This window comes from Eleutherodactylus coqui, chromosome 6, assembly GCF_035609145.1.
Source record: "Eleutherodactylus coqui strain aEleCoq1 chromosome 6, aEleCoq1.hap1, whole genome shotgun sequence".
In the NCBI taxonomy this organism is placed as follows: domain Eukaryota; kingdom Metazoa; phylum Chordata; class Amphibia; order Anura; family Eleutherodactylidae; genus Eleutherodactylus; species Eleutherodactylus coqui.
Genome location: NC_089842.1, coordinates 35926261 through 35951342, shown reverse-complemented (window position 1 = coordinate 35951342; position 25082 = coordinate 35926261). Strand labels below are relative to the sequence as shown.

The 25082-nt window shown below is 45.7% G+C and overlaps 1 protein-coding gene across 8 annotated transcripts in view; it reads left to right on the top strand.

The window, feature by feature from the left end:
- KIF1B (kinesin family member 1B) overlaps positions 1-25082 on the top strand; it is a 177897-nt gene that overhangs the window by 56581 nt on the left and 96234 nt on the right. For 4 of the 8 annotated variants that reach the window (XM_066606578.1, XM_066606574.1, XM_066606577.1 and 1 more), the window contains exons 3-13: positions 3139-3215; positions 4396-4575; positions 6868-6933; positions 12530-12708; positions 14298-14409; positions 14543-14620; positions 16605-16670; positions 18363-18380; positions 18952-19027; positions 19904-19982; positions 21338-21480. In XM_066606578.1, the coding sequence (XP_066462675.1) occupies positions 3139-3215; positions 4396-4575; positions 6868-6933; positions 12530-12708; positions 14298-14409; positions 14543-14620; positions 16605-16670; positions 18363-18380; positions 18952-19027; positions 19904-19982; positions 21338-21480 (1074 nt within the window). The remainder of the gene's footprint in view (positions 1-3138; positions 3216-4395; positions 4576-6867; positions 6934-12529; positions 12709-14297; positions 14410-14542; positions 14621-16604; positions 16671-18362; positions 18381-18951; positions 19028-19903; positions 19983-21337; positions 21481-25082) is intronic. The other 4 variants (XM_066606579.1, XM_066606575.1, XM_066606573.1 and 1 more) reach the window with 1 other exon arrangement.

Below are 25082 nucleotides of genomic sequence, written 5' to 3'. Positions count from 1 at the left end.
ATTGGGAATAACCGATTGTGGAAACTGCGGAGCACCACGTGCCATTGATGTGAGAGGTGAACATCGGCTGCAGTGGAGCCAAGAACATGAACCAGGGGGCCACCAGACGTGTCTAAAACAGTTCAGGGAACCCTACTATGTTTGGGGCTCCGGAGCAGGTGGATGGTCACTGCAGCTATACTAACAGAGGTGCATCGGAAGAAAAGGCTTTCATTTGCACAGCAGTATCAGAATTGGACTACTGCTGATTGGCAAAGGGTTGCCATCTCTTATGAGTCACGTTTTGGTTTCATTGAATGGATGGACGTTGGCGAGTCACGCGAGAAACATCCGAGAGCAACCACTCTCCAACCACTCTCCAACCACTCTCCAACCACTCTCCAACCACTCTCCAACCACTCTCCAACCACTCTCCAACCACTCTCCAACCACTCTCCAACCACTCTCCAACCACTCTCCAACCACTCTCCAACCACTCTCCAACCACTCTCCAACCACTCTCCAACCACTCTCCAACCACTCTCCAACCACTCTCCAACCACTCTCCAACCACTCTCCAACCACTCTCCAACCACTCTCCAACCACTCTCCAACCACTCTCCAACCACTCTCCAACCACTCTCCAACCACTCTCCAACCACTCTACGAAGAACACAAGCCGGTGGCGGCAACGTTCTGGCCTGGGGAGGTTTTTTTTGCGGCATTCTCTGGGCCCGATCATCCATGTGGAAGGCATCTGAACTGATGTGCTTATGATTCCATCCTTGCAGATCACGGACAGCCATACATGCTGATTGTCTTTCCCCGGGTCAGATGGGATCTTTCAGCAAGACAATACAGCATGTGTCATGGCTTGAAATCCCTGACACTGGTTGGAAGAGCATGACTAAGAATTCAAAGTACTTCCCCTAATTCTTCAAACGTGAACCCAATTGAGTCTTTGTGAGACCACCTTGGTCATCATGTTCACTCTATGCACCCCCCCCCCCTCCACACCCTCCAACGACTGTAGGATGCAGTCAGCATGGGCCCAGATACCAGAGACCACCTACTGGCACCTTATTATTTACTCCCAGCCCATCTTGGCTACGGTCCATGCAGCACACGGTTACTCTGACGGTCATAGTAATGTGATTCGACTCTGTATATAATGTTTTTGCAGTCTAGATTAATTTATTGGTGCAGAGCCGCCATTGTTGACCAGCTACGTTCAGCATTGTCTGTGGGCGTATCCAACGGATCTCATCCTTTTGCGCAGTGCCTACTAAGAAGTGATGTGTGACCATAATGTAAAAGGCTCAGGCTTCGATCACATTTGTGCTTTTACGTTTTTCTGCTCCAGGAAAATGGAATCAATTGGCCTAATGCATTAATTATTTTTTTTTCTCAAATTCCCCCACCTCCTAGCCTGTGCATCAAATCAATAGGCACTTCTGCGTATTTACGTGCGCAAAAGCAAAGAATGGCCAAAATTCAGAGGAATGGCGCTTTTCAGTCTGTGAATGAGCTGTGCATTCAGTCCGAAAACCGCTTCTGCCCATGTACATGAGGGCTTGGCTATAGAAGGCCTTTGAGGAGACTCTGGCTTTGGGTCCCTGTTCTCCCCTATGGTTTATATGGGAAGAGGTTCTGGATACCAGTAAACAATCTATATAGTTTTATAATGTGTGTCCATCTCCACAGATATGAGGAATTATGATGAAATAGTATCAGCTTTTATTACCCCCTTTGCCTATAGACATTATGCTCTAAGCATTTCTTCTTTTATCCCCGATGCCTCCGTTTGATGATCTTTCTTCCCGAAAGGGCAGAGTCTGAAATAGTCCTTACAGTTTGGCAAGTACGGCTATTTCTGGTAGAGCTGAGATTTCCAGGGAATCGCAAGGACACTACATCTGCTAGGAAGCTTAGCACATACCACGTAGTGGCCTGATCCCCGCCGCCGTCTGTCACTTCCTGATAGACCCCGTCTTACCTATCTTTGTTCTATCATTCTGCTGTGGCACAGACTATAGGCGTTCATCTGCAATAGGGGTCGTCCAATTGTAAACTATTAATGACCTATCTGCAGGACTGGCCATCAATAGAAGCCTAGAGAGTGTGTCCCACCTAATCACCAGTTTACCAGACCAGACTGTAGATCTGCTACCTGGGATCTCTGCTGATCAGGTGTTTGCTGGGTCAGTGTGCTCATTTTCTAACCCGATTTCTGCAGGAAACAACCAGCTCCGTTCTCACCACAGTGGCCAGGCTTGGCATTACATGCAACGTTCCCATTGAAGTGAATGCCGTGTAATACCTAGACTGGCCACTGTAGTGGAAATGGAGCTGTCTGCTTTCTTCCGAAATAGCTCAGTGAATTAGTGCACTAACCCGGTGAATAGTTTGATCAGCTGGGACTCTGGGCAGTGGACTCCACTGAAACTGCTAATGATAGGCCTATGCTAAGAATAAGAAATCTGTAATTTATAACTGGACAACCCCTTTAATAAACATTGTCATATTGTTGTTGGAGATTGAAGTAAAATAAGGAGTTTAGATGGAGAGTGTTGGAAAAAAGTTTTGATTCTCTTCAGTGAAAACTTTCCATCAGTTGGCGTATACATGCATCGGCCAAAGAGTAGTGAATTTGTGTAGGCGCTATGTAATTGGTGTGGGTGCTGCCATGGTTCTGGAACCCTGTGACTCTGAGGTTCTAAGTGTCCGTTTTACAGTATTTCTGGGTCCCGAATTTCATTTTCGGTTGGTTCTGGGTCATTGAGTCACTGTGTTGCCATGGTTCTAAGTCCCCATCCCTGGGTGCTGATATTGACATGGTTCTGAATTTTGGTGGCACCATGGTTTTGGGTGCATGCTTGTCGTTATGTTCTGGACTATTGGACGGTGGTGTTGCTGGGATTCTGTGTCCACGGTTGTCCATGGTTGTCAATGTTCTCTACCCTGGGTGGTAATGTCGCTATGGTCTGTGATCCATGGGTGTCTGTTTCCATGGCTTTTGGATTCACCTAAGGTTATAAACACCTCTTACTTATGAGCGTAAATTAATTTGGGTTTTCAGGCGGAGGGTGACTGCATATTATTGTCATGTTCTCTTTTCTCCATGGTTCTATAATAACTCACAATCTTCTCATCTTCTAGGTATTCTCAATCCAAAGAATCCCAAGGAACCGGCTAAAAGTTTCAGCTTTGACTACTCCTACTGGTCCCACACCTCGGTAAGTGGCCACACGCTTGTAGTTCAGCCTTTGCAGTAAAAGGTCTTGTATCCTAAGGAAGGGCAGTCATATCATTGCCACAGATTCCTGCTCTACCCATTATCTAGAGGAGAGCGGGGTAACGAGAGGATTTGGGGTAATAAGGCGACCCCAGTTTTTCTGTGGCTCAATGATGAGATGCGCAGATCCCATGTTGACTTCAGTCACTGTTGTAGAAGGGCTGCACATTAATAACCTGTTCCATTTCATAAAGGCTATTTTGTAACGAAGAAAAATGTCTCTTATTACCCCAAGTTCTGTCTCTTGCTTCTCACATTGGATAATAAGAGGCACTGTAACCCCTCCCTATATAAAAGAATTCCCTGAGATGTGAGGGAAACGAGAGAAGGCACCACTGACGGGGCAGTGGCACCAAGTTTGGGTTTAAATTCTTATTGGAAGCCAAGTTACAAAAACTTGAACATTGCATACAGAAAGTTACTAAATTACTTTGGAAAGACCATTTTTTTCTGGGAACTTTGGATATGGAGCATCAGTCTGAATAAGGGTCTGAACAGAAGCAGCCACTCAGGGTCCTTTATCGCCCCATCAAGTCTTTAAGTCAAAAGAGCGAGTAATTCATGCAATGCTAGTTCACTACAGCTCCTACGCTATGCTACCAAGCTATCTTTGTATTCCTTTGATATCTCTCTTCCATCTTCCTACAACTTGTATAGGACCCTCCTCTGTATAGTGTGACATTGAGCAGCTTCAGTGTGTCATTCCTCTACAAACCCCTCTAACAGCAGCGTCCATGCTGTAATTACAGCAGATGTTTTCTAGACAACCTGTTGGTGTTTTAAAGCACTTAACATGCAAGAAAAAGTGACATTTAAAAATCTCTTATTACCCACGTGACCCAAAAATGAGGTAATAAGAGACACTTGCACAAAACACACCCATGACAAAAACCAGGAACAATTTGTAAGCTTTCCACATGCATTTTCTAACATTTTAGTATCAACATCACCCAGCGCCAGCGACCGGCTGCACTTATATAGCATTTTCTGATTTAAAGCTCAATTTCAGCCTGTGATTACCTGGTTTGTAATTTTTACCAAATGAGCTAAGATTCTTACACAAAAGTTTGGTCACCCATGTCTAAAGACGCACACTAACTTCACTTCCTCTCTTTATACAGCCGGATGACCCCTGCTTTGCATCCCAGAGCCGCGTGTACAATGACATCGGAAAGGAGATGCTGGAACATGCCTTCGAGGGTTACAACGTGTGTATATTTGCCTATGGGCAGACAGGTGCTGGCAAGTCCTATACTATGATGGGTAAACAGGAGGAGACGCAGGCGGGCATCATCCCTCAGGTACATTCATTGTTTTCTCTTGGTCTCTAGACATTCTCACCAGTATCCGTCTTAAGCGATAGAAGTATCCCTAAATCTGCCATGAACTCAAAAGCTTGAGCAAAATTTATAGGTTGCTTTTAAATTATTCATATTTATAGAAGTTGGTGGAAAGCCTAAAAGAGGGGAGAAAATACCAACTCAATGCTAATATTGCTCTTAATGGGTTCCAATTCATGACCATGCTAGAAGAGCTGTATGAGCAATTATACAACCATATGCCATCCTTTGCATCTATATAATGTATTTGGAGGTATGCCGACACACTTGTAAAGGGATTTTATGGCTTAAAGGGGTCGTACCACAATTGACTTTTATCACCCATCCAGGTGATTAATGTCTGATTAGTGGGAGTCTCACTGCTGACACCACCTTTGATCCCAACAACAGGGGTCCAGTGTTCCCCTCTTCTCATCACTGCAGGATCGCTGTACCCCCTGCTTTGAGGACGACGTTAAATGGAGAGACAGTTGCACATTCGCAGTGCGACTCCATTAATTTCAATGGGGCTGATGGAAATGGCCGAGTACAAGCGCTCCGCTATCTCTAACAGTTCCATTGAACTCTGCTCCATTCAACCTCCTCGTCACTGCAAGAGATTGTAGTGAGTCCACAGTGGGGTTCTGAGGGGCACATGGGATCCCCTTTTTCAGAATCGGAGGGGGTCTCAGCAGTGAGACCCCCACAGATCAGAACTTGTATCGCCTATCTTATGTATAACAGTAAGTCCGTTCTGGTACACCCCTTTAAAGCCATAATAGACATTATGGAAAAGTTGGCAGAACCACCTAGTTAGTTGTAGCAGGTGTAAGAAGTTGGGGGGGCAAAGGATGATTGGGTGTGTTCAGTTTCAGTTCTTGATCCTTTTGTACCCCCTGGAGATAAACTGCTGTTGACACTGTCTGACAGTGACTTACCTTCCTCTGCCCATTGAAAACACATGAACGCTTGGCAGAATGAAGCATTCATGTGTGCAGAACACTTTGGAGAAATGGCTGTCAGCTGAGCAAGTGTTTGGATGACTTGTCTATCAGCACTGGGCATCCACACCAATCCAAATAACAAGATCCGTTACCAGCAGAGATAGTCATACGTGTGCTGTCACTTTTCATCACAGATAAGGTGAAAATGCTTGGCAGTTTTTGTATTGCCTATTCATTATAGTAGCGAGTGTCCACACATACACGGCCACCTCTCCTCCAGAAACAGGGACTGGACAGCCCAGTCTAACTTAAAGTATAGGTGCAAGCAGTCTGCCCCCGTTAATTAGGTATTTGTTGAATGTCGCAGCTTAATACACTGATGTGCCAAAAGTTATGGAACAGGAGCTAATATCGTGTAGGACCCCCTTTAGCCTTGGAAAAGTGCAGCAACTCCACATATATTGATTCCACAAGTGAACAGAAGACGACCGGATGCCTTCAGGATAGCCCCCCGCAGCTCCGTCGTATTTGTGGGTGCAGGATCCCCGGTGTGACGGGACTTCATCACCACATCTCTTAATTGCTTGATTGGGCTCATGTCGGGTGAACATGCGCACCAGTCATAGGAATGCTTCTCACACCAATTCTGGACAACTGGACCTGATGGAAATGTGTATTACCCTGCTAGAATATCCCATCACTATGGGATGCATGATGTCCATGAAAGGCTGTAAATGGTTACCAAGTAGTGAAATGTAGCAGGCACCAATAAAGGACCTGTTTAGGCAATCTGTGACACCAGTTTGGAGCCACCACCAGCCTGCACAGTGCCTTGTTGACAGCTCGTATCCATAGCTTCATGGGGTCTGCCCCAAATCCTGCCATCGGCCCAAAACAATTTGGTACCGTGACTCATCAGACCATCGCACATGTTGCCAGCCTTCAAGGGTCCACTTATCACCCTCACAAGTCCAGCTGCAGCGCTGTGTCCGGTGTAAAGGGATTATCAGAGGTGCTCCAGTGCGTCTTCTGCTTCCATGTCCCATCCGTCTCGCACCCACTATTATGCCTCATTTCAATATTTCATGTCGCTTTGCCATGGGCACGCTGGCCAATGTGCAGCATCACTCACAAGATAACACCTCACAACTTATACAGGTGTGGGCATTCCCAAGCCACTTCTTAATCAATCTACTTACTGCTGTCCTATGACTTTTGGCACATCAGTCTATATTGGTTATTAGAAATTGCTAACATGGGAGTTAAACCATCAGCTGTTAACTTTGTCACCACAACACCCCACTTAATCCCCTCCTTTGTTCTTCCCCAGCTATGCGAGGAACTATTTGAAAAAATCAATTGTAACAACAACGATGAAGTCTCATTCTCCGTAGAGGTGAGTAGTCGCATGACATCACATCTGTCGCCGCATCGCTATTCATATCATGCCGGATTTTCTCTAGCATCATTAAAGATACTCTGTCATTGACAAACAGGGTTCCACAATCAATACTATGATAACTCTGCTATTCCTAATGACAACCAGTCAGATTCTGGCTTTCAGTGTTGTAATGTAAATTATGGCCTGAGAGCTGCCACCTGATTGGATGAGATTGGGACGGGTTTGTCCCTAATATATTTCCATTTAATTATCCAGAATGACCGTGTTTTTTTTGTTCTTTTCCTGCTCCGGATAGTGAGCCGTCGTTTAATACAATTTCCCGACAACCCTACAAGGTAGACATGACGCTCATCCCTGCTCTCTGTGATCCCAGACTGCATTTTTGTTCTGCCGGGAGCAGTTTATGTGATTATATAAGATTACATGCCGCCACACAAAGCGCCGGGGCTCGCAGTATAAGAGCGCCGGCAGGTTACAGAGCTGCCTCTTTGGGATAAGCAGATTTTTATTTTTTCTTGTTGCGATTGTGGAAACCGTTGGTGGCATGGGGTCCGGATAATTACAGGTTTCCATAACGAGGTCAGTTCCCTCATCTACGTCAGCCGTGGTGATGACTAATAATGCAGAGTCGTGGGGAACGTCTGACTATTAGTTAATGCAGTCCCTTTCATCCACATAGTCAACTGCCTGCCGAATGATTCACTGACCTTATGGATATGTTTACAAATATGCTATTACTTCACAGTCAAGGTCATTTGCCGTTGTGGTTGGATCCAAGTGTCTCTCGTGCCTTACCATGACTCCTTATTATTGTGTCATTAATGAATCTTCCGAAGAAATCGTAGAACGGGCAATGGGGCAGAAGTTTCATAGCAAGGAACAAATTACAGCGTCAAAGCATAAACTTGACTTCTCTCTTATTAATAGGCAGTGAATATAACGCGTTTCGGGCTCTCTTTGCAGGTAACCCTTTTGGGGTGCTCCGTCTTTTTGGCACTTCTCTCATCCAAGGAGAAACCTTTATCCACAGAATAGGTGATAAACATGTGATCACTGGGACCCCCACTGGTCACTAGAACAGGGGTCCTAACAACCTCAGTGCCCTCCTTACTGCATGACCGCAGAAAGGAGTTGTGTCCTACCGCATACACCTTACCGCTCCATTCAATGTCTATGGGGCTGACGGCGACAGCCAAATACAGTGCGGAGCTGTTTGTCAGCCCCATAAACACTGAATGAGCAGCTGAGCACATGAGTGATCACTATTTCATTCAAATCCAGAGGAATGGGAGTCTTGTTCTAGTGATGGTCCCAGTGGTGGAGCCCCAGACAGTCATACACTTATCCCATGAATAACATTCAGCACCTATCCACCGGATAAGACCCTTAAAGGATTTTCCGAGGTATAGTGGTGTTCCCTATCTACAACATAGGGCATAACTTTGGTGGAGGTCTAACCGCTAGGACTTCTGCCAGTCTCTACGGCCTTCATCCTTACATTCCCGCTTGCTCCGTCGGCACCAAAAATTATACATCATTTGTAGGAATTGTTTCCCTATTTTAATCCATGACTGTTACCTCTTCAGAGACTTGTGAAGCTGTCGTCTTCTTTTTACTAGTGTTAAAGCTAAACCTGCACATAAAGATCTCAGATCGTGCTCCCCATTCCTAGAGCGGTTCTGCACGTATCTGGTAAATAAAGCCTGTAGCGGCCCCCTACTGCTTGGCAGATGATATTCTTTCTAAAATACTTGACTAAATTAGGATTCTAGCGAGTTAATCAGTAGCAACACAGAAAAACGTATGAGAAAGCCTCAACCAGTTATTAGGCCGTGGAAGAAGCACCCCTATGGCCTTCTGCACATGGGCGGATTTTTACTGCGGAGTCTGGAGTAGGCGTCCGCTTCGGGGCTCCGCAGCAATAACCCTACATAGCATGCTGTGGAAAAACTATTCTTCATGCACACGAGCGGAAACCAATTGCGGATGAAAAATCGTAGCATTCTCCATTTTAGGGCAGTTCCCACACGGACGGCTTCCATTGCAGGCAATGGAAGCTGTCCGACCCGCAGGCCATCTGCAGTTGATACTGTGGACACCATGGGAGGAGCTCTGTACTGCCCATGTTCATCGGCACGATGGCCGGCACATTCGCACACATCTGCAGTACAGAAGAAAGGCGGCACAGACAGGTACGCAGGGTCGCCGGCGGAATCCGCGCAGGATTCCTCATGGCAGGAAATACAGGCAGGAAATACACAGCATATTTCAGTGATTGAATACGCATACACCTGTGCGAATGAGCCCTTAGGGCTAGAACTTGTATGTTTTGTATCGCAATAGAAGGTACACTGATTGCCCAAAGGTCAGAATAGCATCGCAAATAGTGGTAGGGTAGAATAAGAGAGACTGAGGCTCATACACAACCTGTTGGGCTGTAACAATGATAGAGAAGACACATTGGAGGTCGAGAGTAGAAAGAGGAGAGGAGACGTGGCTTAAATAGTTGAGAACGCGTCACCTTGCAAGATGGTAGTGGGTGAAACTGCGCCTGTTCAGGATGCTGAGTGGCCATATTGGTGGGTTCAATGGGGAGAAAAAAGGAGATGCATTATTCCTTATGTTTTTCCATTTTTTTTTTCTTCTTACTTTACTTTGCACCTCTTCTTTATCTTTTTTAGCCCCCTCCCTATGATTTCACTTTTTATGTACTATGACCACTAGTATGTATCCAGCTGTGTGATGAAGAGGTCCTTGCACCTCGAAACATGTTACCTGCTGCTTGAAAATAACGCCTCGTTCTTTAGGGAAATCTATTCCAATGTCTCTAATCTTTTTAGTTGCTGCTCGCCAACAGGTTGCACCAGAGCCTCAGCCTCTTGTACCCCGTTCTACCACTAAATCCGTTATAACCGAAGGAACAGATTTCTGTTGTTTGCAACACCTCTTAGGCCGGCTGCACACGAATGGAAGTGCATTGCTAAATCTGGGGCAGCATCCCCCCATGGGCTCTGCAGCAAATACCATCCATAGCATGCTATGCAAAAGTGATTCTTCCTGCACACGAGCGGAGAAACAAATTGCAGCATGCTCCATTTTTCCCCAGATTCAACACAGACTGCTTCCATTGAAGTCAATGGAAGCTGTCTTACCCGCGACCCTTCTGCAATTAACATTGCGTAAAGGTTGCGGGACCTGCGTCATTGCATGGCGACGCTGTGGGAAAATCTGCATTGTGCATATCTGATGGCTCACTGTCCGCAGTACAGAAAAAAATAACGGGTACGCAGGGTCGCCGGCCGGGCACAGGATCCGATTCCGCTGTGGGATACCCGTTCGTGTGCAGGCAGCCTTAGTCCACTGTACCCGCCAAAGTCTTCATTGTAGCAAATGCTGAAATCGATACAAATTGACTTCATGCAACAGGTACATTGTAACAAAGGGCTGAGACTGAAGCGTTCTAGGAGATGGTTGTGAAGATTATAATAGACGTTATTACGTATATGCAATATAAGTAGTGAGTCTTCTCTGCCGCGGCGCGCTTTGTGTTTCAGATGCACAGATAGACCATCTTGGCTCCTGATTCTCCCAGATCCAGGGCTTCCCACCGCTGATTATATGCAGCAATTGAAGATCTCAGCTTCTAGTGAATTATTCATTGCTTCCTTCTAAAAGTTTAATGCGTACATTACTAATGTGCGCTTATAAGCCAAACGGCTTCTGCCCACTTAGATGAGAACAAATAAAGAGGTTTTTATTTTTTTATTTTTTGTTCTATAATGAGGAGGTTTAAATCTGCGGAGCCCCCCAGGCTTTGTAAGAAGAGCGCAGTGACTGCTGCTGCATGCTTGTATCAGTAGAGGGCATTTAGTTTCCATACAGTGCTGGTGCGGGTGAGTGGTGAGTTGCGGGAGTGAGCAGGGGGGGAGCAGGAGGGAGATCTCCCCTCCGTTCCCCTCTGCTCCCCGCCGGCACCCGAATCTTTTCTTCAGAGCGGGCAGGTACTCGCTAAGGACAATGCTCGCTCGAGTAATTGCCCTTAGCGAGTATGCTCGCTTATCTCTAATAACGACCGATAGTAGAAATACTGCGCAGGAATAAAGCCTCTGCTCCTGCAATCAAGCAGGAACAAGTCGGGTCCTTGCCTGTCGGACACAACTTAGGACCCAGAAGCGAAGCGTTTTTTAACCACTTCTGACTCCTCCTTTCCAGTTTAGATGCACCACCTGGGTAAAATCCCTAAAATGTGTCTGGTCCTTTTAGAACCAAAACACCCTGGTCCTTAAGAGGTTAAAACCCGCAGTGTGTTCATCTTAGCAGATGATTTAGTGCCAAAAACATGCATTTTTCTGCCATTACAAATCCTCCACAATGACTTTTGTAGATTTAGGACACTCACATATGCAATTCTTTTCCAGCATTGAACGCTACGTTTTAAATGCAGCGCTAAACGCTTCAAACGTTGCCTGTGATTTCAATGGGGCTTCTCGGACATGCGCTGAAATGCAGCATTTTTAGTGCTGCCTTTTTCAAGCGCTGTCTATTTCCAGGGGCTTCAGCATTTTAAATCACGATGCATCACCTGTTGGGGTACTCCTCTCCAGGTGCTGAATCAAGTCGCAGCGGAGGCTAATGAAGTGGCCTATACATCCTCCCTGACACCAGAGGATGAACCCAGAACCTCTGCTTCTTCCTTCTGGGCTCTTCCTCCGGCATCGAACAGGGCAGCATACTGGAATCAGCCACAACTCTGGCCAGCAGCATGTTGTCCGGAAAGGCCACCGGCAGCACCCGACTTAGTTCTCGGCTCATCAGACTGTTTCAGGGGTGTTTCTTGTGGGTTGGCTCAGTTCTGGCGTTATCCGCTTGCTTGGCTGCGTTTATAACTGTGCTGAAAACGCAGTCAAACTCTGTCAAAACGCATGTCAGCGCAGCTGAAAACACAGTAAACACAGCGCATTTTACAAGCGCAATTGTGTGAGTGACCAAAGGCTGGGTTGACACAGGACGGGATTGGCCAGCCATGTGGACGAGATTTGCCAAAAATATTGTCCACACGGGACGGCCAATCTGTCACAGCAAAGCTGACAGAAGCCGGTGCTGCGGCGCGGATTCACCGGCCGCAGCATGTCTAATTTTTTTCCCCCTATTTGCTGCCGCGCTGGTCTCTGTGGAAGCGCCGGCCGCAACGGAAAAGCATGCAGTCTGCTCCAAAACCCGCGCTACTTGTTAAAAGCTGAGACTAGAGCCGCCGGACTGCCCTGTTTGTAGATGCAATACACCTAAACAACAGTGACGTAAATGAGTGGGAGGAAACCAGAAGTTGATAAAAACTCAGAAAATTACACAAGCTGGATCTGCGAGTATCGCTAGACTGCAATTTTGTATAATTATGAAGTTGGATTCAGCCTTTTAACACTCATTTCTTTTAAAATTTTGGATTGGAGAATAGAGAAAAACACATTTCTGATGCCACCGAGCGACATAGATTATTATGCATAGTAGAACTCCTGTAGCTTCTGATTTCGGCATAAGAATCCTATAAGAACGTGTATTTCTCTATGTTCATCTCTTTTTATGTTCTTCATAGGTTAGTTATATGGAAATTTACTGTGAGCGAGTCCGTGACCTGCTGAACCCTAAAAACAAAGGAAACCTGCGGGTGAGGGAGCACCCACTACTCGGGCCCTATGTGGAAGATTTGTCTAAGTTGGCCGTCACCTCATACACCGATATTGCTGACCTGATGGATGCAGGAAATAAGGCCAGGTAGGTGCTGTTAGGCTATTGCACTAGTGGCCATTGCTAGCACTCATAATTGCTGGGCTGATGAACCTACGGGGGCAGGTGAAGCCCCAATACCTGACCATTAACGATGCTCATGTAATAACAGCCTTAGTGTGGTGACCTTTTAATTTGTTTCATTGGGTAGCTGCAATAGTAGGAGAACATACAAACTCCATGCAGAGATTGATCTTGGTTCAAGGGGATTTTTAAATTTTCTAACACTTGGTTATGCATGGTTGTGTGGTGAAATAAAAGCAAGCCATGCTTCCCTCTCTTTACCACCCACTGGGTAACAGTGATCCTGGGCACCATGATGGCAGGAGTTTGGAAAGCTGACGCTGTAGCCTTTGTCGCCTAACTTAGGGCTCTTTAACACGAGCGTATATCGACCCGACGTTTTTACGATCAGCCATTATACGCTGTTACCCGATGCAGTGGATTCCAATGCATCAGATCACATGGCCGTATTCCGGCGACGTAAAAATGTCCGGCCGGCCAATGTAGCGCCGTGCGTTTTTACATCGGGCCCAAAAGATAGTCCTGGAACTATCTTTTGAACCAGAATACGTCGGCCGCTGCATAGGCTCCTATGGAAGCCAATGACAGCTGCTGGAGAAGGGTGGTGGGAGGGAGTTTAGCAGCATGACCGCTAAACTCCCTCCTTCTCCTCCCCATCAGCTGATTGCAATGGTGAGGGGCGAGATGGGTGTGGAGCTAAGCTCCCGCCGCTAGTCCACAGTTAGCAATGGGAGGAGGCGGAATGGGGCGGTGCTTAGCCCTGCCCCCTCCCGCTCACTCCCATTGCAATCCATCGAAGGGGAGGAGAGAGGAGAGGAGACGGCAAGGGGGTGGATAGGGGGGGCTAAGGCATGGCGGCCTTGCCGTATATGCGATGGGGCCCATGCTGTCTGAATGGGCGCTCAAACGTTAGATTTGTGCGCCCGCTCACAAGTTTTTACACCTCACATTGTAGCGTATATCGGCCTGCCGTGAAAACGGTGGCCGATATACGCTCGTGTGAAAGAGCCCTCACACTGTCAAACACTGCGTGGGCTGTTTCGCTGTTTCTCAGGGAAGAAGAGAGATTAGTATGACATCTTTTGTTGCTTTATTGCATGGCCAGCTGCAAAAAAAAAAAAATTAAGTTAGACAATCCCTTTAAGAGGCTAATCTCTAAGCCACTGCTGCCGCATGTGGCAATTTAAAGGTGTTGTCTAACTTCTAGCTCATTTGTTGCCGGAAGCAGACAGCTCTGTACATTGCGCTGCTGTCCAGGTTGGTGCTGCCGACTGGGTCCTATTGAAGTGAGTGGGACTCAACCTGTAGTACCAACCCAGGCCATTGCACAATGTACGGAGCTGTCTGCTTCCTGCAGCAAAATGGATAGAAGGCGGATCGTGTTGATCCCTAGAGATCCTATTATTGTGGGTGGTGTGATTTTTTTTTTTTTTTTTTGTACATTGGTGGAACAGAATGAAAAACTCACATGTGCTATATTTTGATGTATATGGCTGATTGATTCAATATACAGCATCACACAATAACTAACTAATCATTACTGTCTTTATCAGAACTGTAGCCGCAACAAACATGAATGAGACCAGCAGTCGCTCCCATGCAGTCTTCACCATTGTCTTCACCCAGAGAAGGCTCGACATAGAGACTAATCTCTCCACAGAGAAGGTGATGACAACAGATCATTGTAATATCAACCTCAGAAAGTCCCTCTGCATTGATGGGATAGTTGAGGTGTAGCTGCACATTTGGTGATGCCCGTCGTCTATGTAATGGTGCCAATTATCTTGCTATTCTCTAGGTCAGTAAAATAAGCCTCGTTGATCTGGCTGGGAGCGAAAGGGCCGATTCCACAGGAGCAAAGGGAACCCGACTAAAAGTGAGTATTGATGCTTTATAACATGCTCATCCCACAATCCCATGGGCCCAGAGCGTTCATTATCCGCAAAATAAACCAGTCCTGGTACCACATTTTTGACTTAATTAAATATAGAGCTACTCAAGTGATTTTTAGTCATTCAGTATGCAGCAATCCCCCCAATATATACAAGCTAGCGTTACCTTGGTTCTTTCTATCTGAACCTCCTGGCCTCTCAGATGGTCATGTTATATTAGTTCACACCAGCTCAGATTTACTTGGGGTTATGCTGTCTGAAACTTGTCAATTTCTCAGTTTGTTGAATACTGTTATATGATCCCTACTACAGAAACTGCCTAGAGGGGGCACAGGCAATCCTATCACAGTTACTGATGATAATCACACGGCTATAATAGAGGAGATCACAGCTCATCCTCCTGACTGTACTTATGGTCTATAGTTTAATTAGGGGACCTATAAAAGGTCATCCTAGTTAAACTGGCCTCTCAGCAGGCAGAAGGAAGGTTCCATCACCAACATAGAAGGGGGTTCTTTACTGGAAGAGCAGTGAGACTATGGAACTCTGCCTGAGGATGTCGTGATAGTGAACTCACTAAAAGCGTACAAGAGGGGCTTGGACGCCTTTTCATGAGTGTTACGTTATTACAGGTTATAGTCACTAATTACTTCAGAAGGGTCGGTGATCCAGAGATTATTCAGATTGCCAGATTGGAGTCGGGAAGAAATTTTTTTTTCTTGTAAAATGAGGAAAATTGGCTTCCACCTGATCTGTCTCTTTTTTTTTTTTGTCTTCCTCTGGATCAACAGTGTAGGATATTAGGCTGAATTGGATGGGTTGATGTATTTTTTTGAGCCTTACATCCTGTATTACTATGTTTAATGTACTGTGCTGCTCATGTGAAGTAACGCAGCTGTACAATAAGATTCTGGCGTGTTTGCTGTGCACTGATGCCCACCTTGCCTGCCGGGTGCAGAAGTGATGCACGTGTTAGGAGTACAGTAGGGTTCTATGGGTGTGCTCATTTAGCACTTGTCAAGTTCAGGTAAACCACCTCCAACCCAGTTACGTGCGGATGGCGAGTGTGACATTCTGCCTTTATTGCAGATTTTAACCCAGAGTTGCTCCTAGGATCTCACACTTATATTTGATGCATCGAGTATACAGGACAGCACTCTTCCTATATAACATTGGTCTTGGAGAATCTCCTGTTTGTAGTCGTTGTAATGCCGCTTCCGCTGATCTCCTACATGTGATGTTGGCATGCCCTAAGTTAACAAGATTCTAGAAGGGAGTAGTTGTTCTTAAGGCCTTATGCACAAGTCCATGATGGGCTCTGCAAGTGGAATACCGCAGCGGAGTCTGTCACGGCGCCCCCGCAAAGACCCCATACTTGCCTCCGGATCTGCTGCACGAAGTCCTGCATGACGCTCCTGCAGGAACTCCTGCTCTCCCGCGGCAGAGCAGAAATTCAGCTGCGGGTGTGCCGCGGATACGGACAGCTTCCATAGGCTTCAATGGAAGCCTGCGGGAGCCGTCCATGCGGAAACCCGCAGAAAGTGGAGCATGCTGCGGGTGATTTCCCGCACGTGCGATTAGTGCAGCAGGGAAAAAGGACATCCGCAGGTGTTTTCTTACATGCGGCTGTCCAATGCATCCCTATGGGCGCAGATCACGCGTGCGGGACACCCGCACAGATTTACTAAAAATCCATTTTACTAGTGAACATGAGTTACACCTGCAGTTACCAACACCGGCCACTACACAGGTGGGAATAGTGGCCTCTGCTCCCACCTTGGTGAACCCCCACATGTACAGTGGGTCTTGCCAGGAAAACCTTAATTTTGTGATTTTATTTTTTTCCTTTCTCTTTTTGTTTAAGAAATCCCCAATGACAAGCCTACCATGAAAATGAACCGTATATGTGAGGCATCCAGGGCCTTGAGATATGCTACTAGATAATTTTGGAATGTTTTATGTTTGCAGGAAGGTGCTAATATCAACAAATCTCTGACCACTCTGGGGAAAGTCATCTCGGCTCTTGCAGAGGTGGTAAGTGTTCCCATAGTTCATATATAGGGGTATATATATATTGTGGGGTTTGGTGGAATTGGGCTTGCTGGTAGCTGATGAATAATGGGAGGTGATGCAGTAGTAATAAGGGAGTGATGCCTATTGCCCACATCATAAACTTCTGCAGCCGTCAGCTGAGGACTGTGTGACTCTTACAAAGTTCTGATTTCTTCTGGGATTTACACATGTAAAGAACAAGTTACACACCCATCTCATGACTTTAGGGTTCAGATTAACACTTCATATTAAATTGATTCAAGGCACAGGCAGCTTCTTATCGCAAACCACATCCGTCTCCCATTCCTCTTTTGGGTACTGAAAACCTTGAGTTACTCAAGGAGAATTGGATCTGGTATGCAGACAAGCACAGACAACACCAACTATTACTAATCCAGGAAAGTATTTTTATCATCCATCGGCCTATATTCGTGTAGAGATGCTCCTGTTAAAGGCCGGAGAGCTCTAACACTAGAGGAGGGCCCAGCATCAGGGAAACCTTCCATAATACATCTGCAGGAGGTCAGCAGGCTACAGGCGGTTGTCTCCCTGGATCCATGATTTGTCTACAACCACTGAGAATGAGTCTACAGGATAGGTGATAAGTCTGATCAGTGGGGTCCCATGCACCCTTATCCTTCTCACTCTAGGCCTGCTGCACCCCTCACATGGAGGAGATTGAATGGGAGCAATAACTGCACATGCACGGTGCTGCTTCATTCATTTGCAATGGAACTGCTGGAGATGGCCAAGTACAATCGCTCTGCTATTTCCGTCAGTGCCATTGAAATGAATGGAGCTGTAGCTATGCGTATGTGGCAATCGCTTCACTCAATCAGACATCACTGTAGGTTGGAGAAGCATCCCTGCAGTGACAGAAGAGGGGGTCATGGGTCCCCTATTCTCAGGATCAGTGGGGGTCTCAGCAGGGAGCCCCCCACTGATCAGACTGTTATCACTCAGAATGGAGCAACCATTTTAAAGTGCGTGTCCAGGACTACTCTTGGCTTAACTGAGGGATTATGGTATACAAGCACACCCTACCCCACAAAAGAAAAAACACAGGGAGTAGGAAAAAGGGAACAAATGATCATACGTACGATATTTCGTCCCCCCATATCGGCTCGTGTAAAGGGCCCATTAAATGAGTGTCGATCTCTGTTTGTGTAAAGTATCTCTCAGAGATCAACATTAGAGGGGTTTTCAATTTCTAAACTATTGATGGCCTGTCCTCAGGATAGGTCATCAATAGATCGGTGGGGGTTCGTCAGCATGGACCCCGCTGATCAGTTGTTGATCAGGCCGGTGCACAAGCTAAATTCTGCAGGTAGCAGACTGCTTCGTTTTCTCTGCAGTTGCTTGCCTTCATATTGCAGCCAAGTTGCCATTCATTACAGTGGTAATTTTGTCTGCCATTCCAAGCAGGGCCACTGCAGTGAGAATGTCACTGTCTGCATTCTACTCGGTGCACAGGTGTGGCTACCCAGAGAACAGCTGATCCGATAGGGTCCAAGGTGATGAACTCCTGCCAGGCTGTTTTTGACGCCCTATCCTGTGGACAGGCCACCAATAGTTTACATCTGCATAAACCTCTTAAGTTTCACACAATGACTTATAAGAACTAATTGGATCTGACCTCTTTTGTTTGCGCTCTCCTCCATGCTGTCATGTCAGGATAACTGTCCCAGCAAGGTATGTGCAGCTCCTCTGTATGCGTAGTGTGTCTGGTGGTGTACAGGATACTCATACTGCAGATTTTTTTTTTTTACCCCAAAATTAACTACCTTGTACCAAAATCGCCATGTAAAGGAAGACTATTGTGTATATAGTATCAGTGTGATAATCACTCACTTACATACTTATAGCCCTTCTACACGGGCTGACAGTCTTTTAAACGATTGCATGAGCCCTGACGTCACCGCCAGGGTCGTGCAGAGTGTTTACACAAAAAGACTTGCCGCCAGCGTCTCGTCCGCTTCTCGCTCAGCGCTTCACCTCCTATGGGAAGCGCTGAGAAAGGAGCATATATACAGGATGAGAAGCCAGCGAACCAATAACAAGTGAGCGATTTTGGTTTTTTTTTGTTTGTTTTTTTTTGTCTTTTGTTTTTGCGTTCACACTGATCAATTATTGCTGAAATTGGTTCATTTTACCAAATTTTGAGCGATGATCGTTACATGTAAATGGGCCTTTAACTAGAAGTCATTGTGTAAAGCGTTTCCTTGCCCTCAAGGCCTTACTTTAATATCTTTGTATTTTGTAGAGTAAAAAGAAGAAAAAGTCCGACTTCATTCCCTACAGAGATTCAGTGCTGACCTGGCTGCTGCGGGAGAATTTAGGTATGAAGTGCTGCTCCGGAAGCAATAGTAATCTGTTCACGATGGGGTTGTTTTAAGTCAACATGCCGGAGCAAGCAGACGGGTCACATTTTTTGAAATGGTCTTGTTAATTAGGGTTTCTTATATAAAATTCAAGTGGAAATCCATTTTGTAGGGCTTTTTTTTCTTTTCTTAGTTTTTACCATAAAGGGGAAAAAAATTTGAGGGATGTTTATGAAACTGCTCTGAAGGAAGAAACTTTCTTTGTTGCCTACAGTTTTCCCTTCTGCGTAATTTTTACCCCCCCACCATCCCCGTTAATTAAAGCTCTTAACTTTCTCATCGATCGTGATTAGAGATGAGCGAGCATACTCGCTAAGGCAAACTACTCGAGCAGGTAGTGCCTTATGCGAGTACCTGCCCGCTCATCTCAAAAGATTCGGGTGCCGGTGGGGGAGAGCGGTGAGTTGCGGGAGCGAGCGGGGGGGGGGGGGGGGAGAGTGTGAGATCTCCCCCCGTTCCTCCCCGCTGCCCCCCGCCAACACCCAAATCTTTTGAGACAAGCAGGCAGGCACTCTCATAAGGCACTTCTCGCTCGAGTAGTTTGCCTTAGCGAGTATGCTCGCTCATCTGTAATTGTTTTCTCAAATACGTGAACATATATAACATATGGTGTCATGATGGCTGCAAGAATAAGAAACTTATTATAGCTTTAAATGCATCTCCCTTCCTTAGCTTTAGATGCAACCTTTTATATGTGGGTGATCATCATCCAAATACAGAACTTTTGCAACAGGGTACAAAATTAGTGGCTAACCCTTCTGAAAAAAGTGCTCAATGCGAGCGCTGCATGTGTCGACTGCAGCATGAAACACTAATCCTTATATTCTCTTACAGGTGGAAACTCTCGGACGGCTATGGTTGCAGCTCTGAGTCCAGCAGACATAAATTATGATGAAACTCTGAGCACATTAAGGTGAGGGAAGTAATGGAAGACAGTGAAATATTGCCAACAAGTGTTAGTAATGTTATTGATTAATGGTCATTACAACAACTATAACGTTGCCCACAAGTGTCGGTAACATTGCCAATAAGTGTCAGTAACGTTACTGATAATGGACAACTGACACTAACGTTGCCAACAACTGTGTTGCTGACAAGAGTCAGTAACGTTGTTATGTATGCAGGTGTATCCGTGGTCCGTGTGGCTGAATGTGACCGGATGTCAGTGGTGATGTCCTGTAAACATGGGCAATGTTTTATGTCTACGGGATATCGCAGCCCCTATATTCCGCGTGACATCAGCGGAAGTGCAGAACGACTGCATTTTTTAGCACAGCATGCGAGTTACTCAAGTTAAGGCTTTAGATTAATGGATATATGGAGTCCAAACAAATAGGACTCGGACAACCCTCCCCTCCAAAAAAAAATGTTCCAGACCAGAGAGCTACTCAGAGAGCGAGATGAGGGCTAAAAACTAAGCCATCAATCCATTCATGCTGACAGATCTCCTGAAACTAATGGTCCTTTTACATGGGATGAGCAAACGATGCCCAACAGCTCATCCCAGTGATGCTCGCTCCTGTGCTAATACATGTTGATTAAAGGCCCATTTAGACAGGACGAATGCCTGACACTCGTCTCCACACATGCTAGCTGCCGTACTGTTGCACGGGAGCGAGTATCTCTGGCTCACAGCGAGGAGACTGCAGGAGATTTCTCTCCTCGCTCTCCCCTGCCCCTCTCCATTGATTTAACATAGCGGACGTTGAGTACTGAACAGCTGCTGTTTACACTAAGCGATCAGCTCATCGTCCATTTATGCAGCATAAACGATGAGCTGATCACGAAGTGTAAATAGCAGCCGTTCAGTACTGAACGGCCGGTATGTTAAGGCAATGGAGAGGGGCAGGGGAGCGCGAGGAGAGAAATCCCCTGCAGCCTTCCCGCCCCTCTGCTGGCCACTCTGTGAGCGAGCCAGTGCTACTAGCTGCCGTGCAACAGCGCGAGAGCGAAGACACACAGGAGCGAGTGTCGGGCATCATTTGCCTGACATTCGTCCTGTCTAAATTGACCTTAAGGATGCTCAAAGTAATCGCTTTTGTTGTGAAGAATTACTTTTTAGACAGTTTTGAAGTGTTTTAAAAAGGGGTATGGCTGTTTTACATGGAGAATCCTATTAGTGACCTATCCTCAGTATTAAGGAACGATAAAACCCTCAGTGTTACTTATACTGCATAGTCTTAAAGTTTGTGACCCTCTGCACTGTTGACTGCATTGTTTTAACTCCCATAAAGCTCTATATGTGACAATTATGTCTTTTTACAACAGATATGCAGATCGAGCTAAACAGATCAAATGTAATGCTATTATTAACGAAGATCCCAATGCTAAATTGGTGCGTGAACTTAAAGATGAAGTGTCCCGTCTGAAAGAACTGCTGCGAGCTCAGGGCCTGGGCGATATCATCGACAGTAAGTTGCATCCAGAGATGTACTATCAGTTTATGAAGTTTCCTTGTCGTGTTGCCATTCTTAAGTCAGACTTGGGCAGAAGTTGCCTCTGCTGTTACATTTTTGCAATTTACGATTCTCAAAGGGAAAATGTCATGCAATTGTAGATGTTTATAGAGGGAAAAAAAACAAAAAAGGCCTGGCGCCTAAGTGGTTAAAATGTAACTGCGCTTTCTAAAAATATTTGTTATGTCGTAGGGACATGTCAAAAGTTTTGATCGCTGGGGGTCCAACTGCTGAAACCCCCCCGCGATCTCTGGTACAAAGCCGCTGTACTGCTTGTCTGAGCACTATTGCTGCTCGCTAGTTGAAGACTGGTTCAATACAGCTTCTAGGGGTTCGTCTACAACTAGTAAGCTCTCCAGTCACTTTGTTGTAGCGATCACTGGCGGTTTCGGCAGCCCAGACTTCAGTGATCAAAACTTTTGACAAATCCCTCTGACCCGCCTAACCTTTTTTTGAAAGCACAGTAACACTTTAAAGGACTTCCATATTTTAATTGGAGGGGCCACAGGGCTTGGCCCTAACCCAAAGACAGGACATCAATGTTAACTTCTGGAAAACTCCGTTAACAAGCCCTATACAAATTGTGGAGTGTTCCCGAATACTAAAAAAATTCCTTCCGTCTTGTCTTCCTTTCTGCCTTCATCAGTTGATGACGATTACCCCAGAGTGAAATGTGTGTATATCAATACTCTTTATTCGCATTGGTACTGCTTTTCAGTCAAGCAGCTTCTAGCTGAATCTTGCATGCCGGCACAGACTGCAATGAAATCCCAGACAGAGTTATGGAGCGTAGACAGAGATACACCAACATGTGCAATAAAATAAAGCTAGAGCCTAAATATATGGCAGCAATCCAGAAGCTGCTTCTGTAATCATTTGTGGTGTAAGTGGCCAATTCAGCAGGCAATGGGTAAAAATAAAACAAGTATTTAGAAAGTATTTCTTAAGACTAGTTAGGATTGCATAACAGGAGGAAGAGGGGAGTATTTCACGTGTTGTGTGAAAATATGTCCACATGTGAGCACCATTTTACAGCTGTGACATAGCTAGTCACAGATAATTTTGGTTACTTTGTAAATACGTAACATTATTTATTTTACTGCTGCTCCTTAGTTACATCCTGTATTCTACTTCAGAGCTGCACTCACTATTCTGCTAGTGAAGTCACTATGTACATACATTACTTATCCTGTAGTGATCCTGAGTTACATCCTGTATTATACTCCAGAGCTGCACTCACTATTTTGCTAGTGAAGTCACTGTGTACATACATTACTTATCCTGTACTGATCCCGAGTTACATCCTGTATTATACTCCAGAGCTGCACTCACTATTCTGCTGGTGGATTCACTGTGTACATACATTACTTATCCAGTTCTGATCCTGAGTTACATCCTGTATTATACTCCAGAGCTGCACTCACTATTCTGCTGCTGGAGTCACTGTGTACATACATTACTTATCCTGTACTGATCCCGAGTTACATCCTGTATTATACTCCAGAGCTGTACTCGCTGTTCGGCTGGTGGAGTCACTGTGAATATACATTACTTATTCTGTACTATACTCCAGAGCTGCACTCACTATTCTGCTGCTGGAGTCACTGTGTACATACATTACTTATCCTGTACTGATCCCGAGTTACATCCTGTATTATACTCCAGAGCTGTACTCGCTGTTCGGCTGGTGGAGTCACTGTGAATATACATTACTTATTCTGTACTATACTCCAGAGCTGTACTCACTATTCTGCTGGTGGAGTCACTGTGTACATACATTACTTATCCTGTACTGATCCTGAGTTACATCCTGTATTATACTCCAGAGCTGCACTCACTATTCTGCTGGTGGAGTCACTGTGTATATACATTACTTATCCTGTACTGATCCTGAGTTACATACTGTATTATACTCCAGAGCTGCACTCACTATTCTGCTGGTGGAGTCACTGTGTACATACTGGTCTCATTTTGCTGCCTGTATTATATCCCAGGACTTCACACATTATTCTGCTGGCTGGTAATACAAGCCTTTTGACATACACGTCTGCTAGAGGGGAAGGGTGCGGGGGAGTTTGATTACTTGTAGGTTAAGTAAATTAGATGATCATACACGGTCTAGTGTAAAGGTCCATTTAGATGGGATGAATGTTGGGCAAATGATACGTCCCTGCGTTTCCTCGCTCTAGGAGCGGCCAGCAGGGGGGCAAGGCAGTGCAGGAGATTTCTCTCCTCACTCTCCTCTGCCCCTCTCCATTGAGATAACACAGCGGCTGTTCGCTACTGAATGGCCGCTGTTTAAACTGAACAATGATTGATGAGCTCATCGTTAATGCTGCATAAAAGATCAGCGATGAGCTGCTCATTCAGTTTAAACAGCGGCCGTTCAGTAGTGAACGGCCGCTGTGTTCTCTCAATGGAGAGGGGTGGGGGAGAGCGTTCAGTAGTGAATCGCCACTGTGTTATCTCAATGCAGAGGGGCTGGGGAGAGCGAGGAGAGAAATCTCCTTCAGCCTCACCACTGTGTCCTCCTGCACTGCCCCTGCTGACCGCTCTGTGAGCAAGACAGCTCAACTAGCTCCCGTGCAGGAGCACGGGAGCGAGGAAACACAGGGACGAGTGTCAGGCATCGTTTGCTCGACATTCGTCCTGTGTAAATGGACCTTAAATCACCTGACTAAGTACTGCTCAGAAAATTAATCCACATGACCTACTGGAAAATTTCTGCTCTTAAATTTGCATAATTGTAAATTCAGCTCTGGAGTATAATTATATGCACTGATCCAGAGTTGCAGCTGGTTGAGTAATGTCATCTATATACACAGAGACTTCTCCAGCAGAATACTGAGTATAGCTCTGGAGTATAGCACAGGCTGTTGGATCATTACAGGATAAGTAATGTATGTATACAGTGATTCCAACAGCTGAATTGTGAGTGCAGCTCTGGAGTATAATACAGGATGGAACCTAGATGCAATAAAGAGAGCCTAAATAATGTACTTGCAAAGTTACTTAGATTTTTTTTTGCTACTTTGTAAACCGGTGCTCATTGGTGAAAAAAAACTTTATATACGGCCGTGTAAACTTATGGGAGACACATGATTGATTAGCTAACGTTGGGTTCTGGAATTGCTGCAGCTGTAATGGGAGAACGGGTCGTAGATCAAAGTGCGCAGTGTATGTGTAGACAGTAGGAAAGGATGCAATCTACAAGCCTGAATCCTGGGAGAGTCTTTAAGTGAGTTTATCTCTTTGTTGCTGGGTGTCATTAGGAATTCATGAATGTGCTGTATGGTTCTGTCTGAGATTTCCTGCCCATTAAGAAAGTCTCTGCTGCTGCTGCGCCGAAGATACTAATTGTGCTGCTGGGTAAACTTTGCATGATGGCTTTGCAGTCTCATACTCCGCAATGGCCATGCTCTCCTCTCAGTGGCATCTGAGTTCTTTACCTTCTGTTTTAAAGAGGTATTTCAGCGAAAAGCATTATCACCTCTCCGCCCTGACGCCCCATTCCCTGAAGCCGTAAGACCGCTGTCAGAGGATGTAAAGGAAGAGGA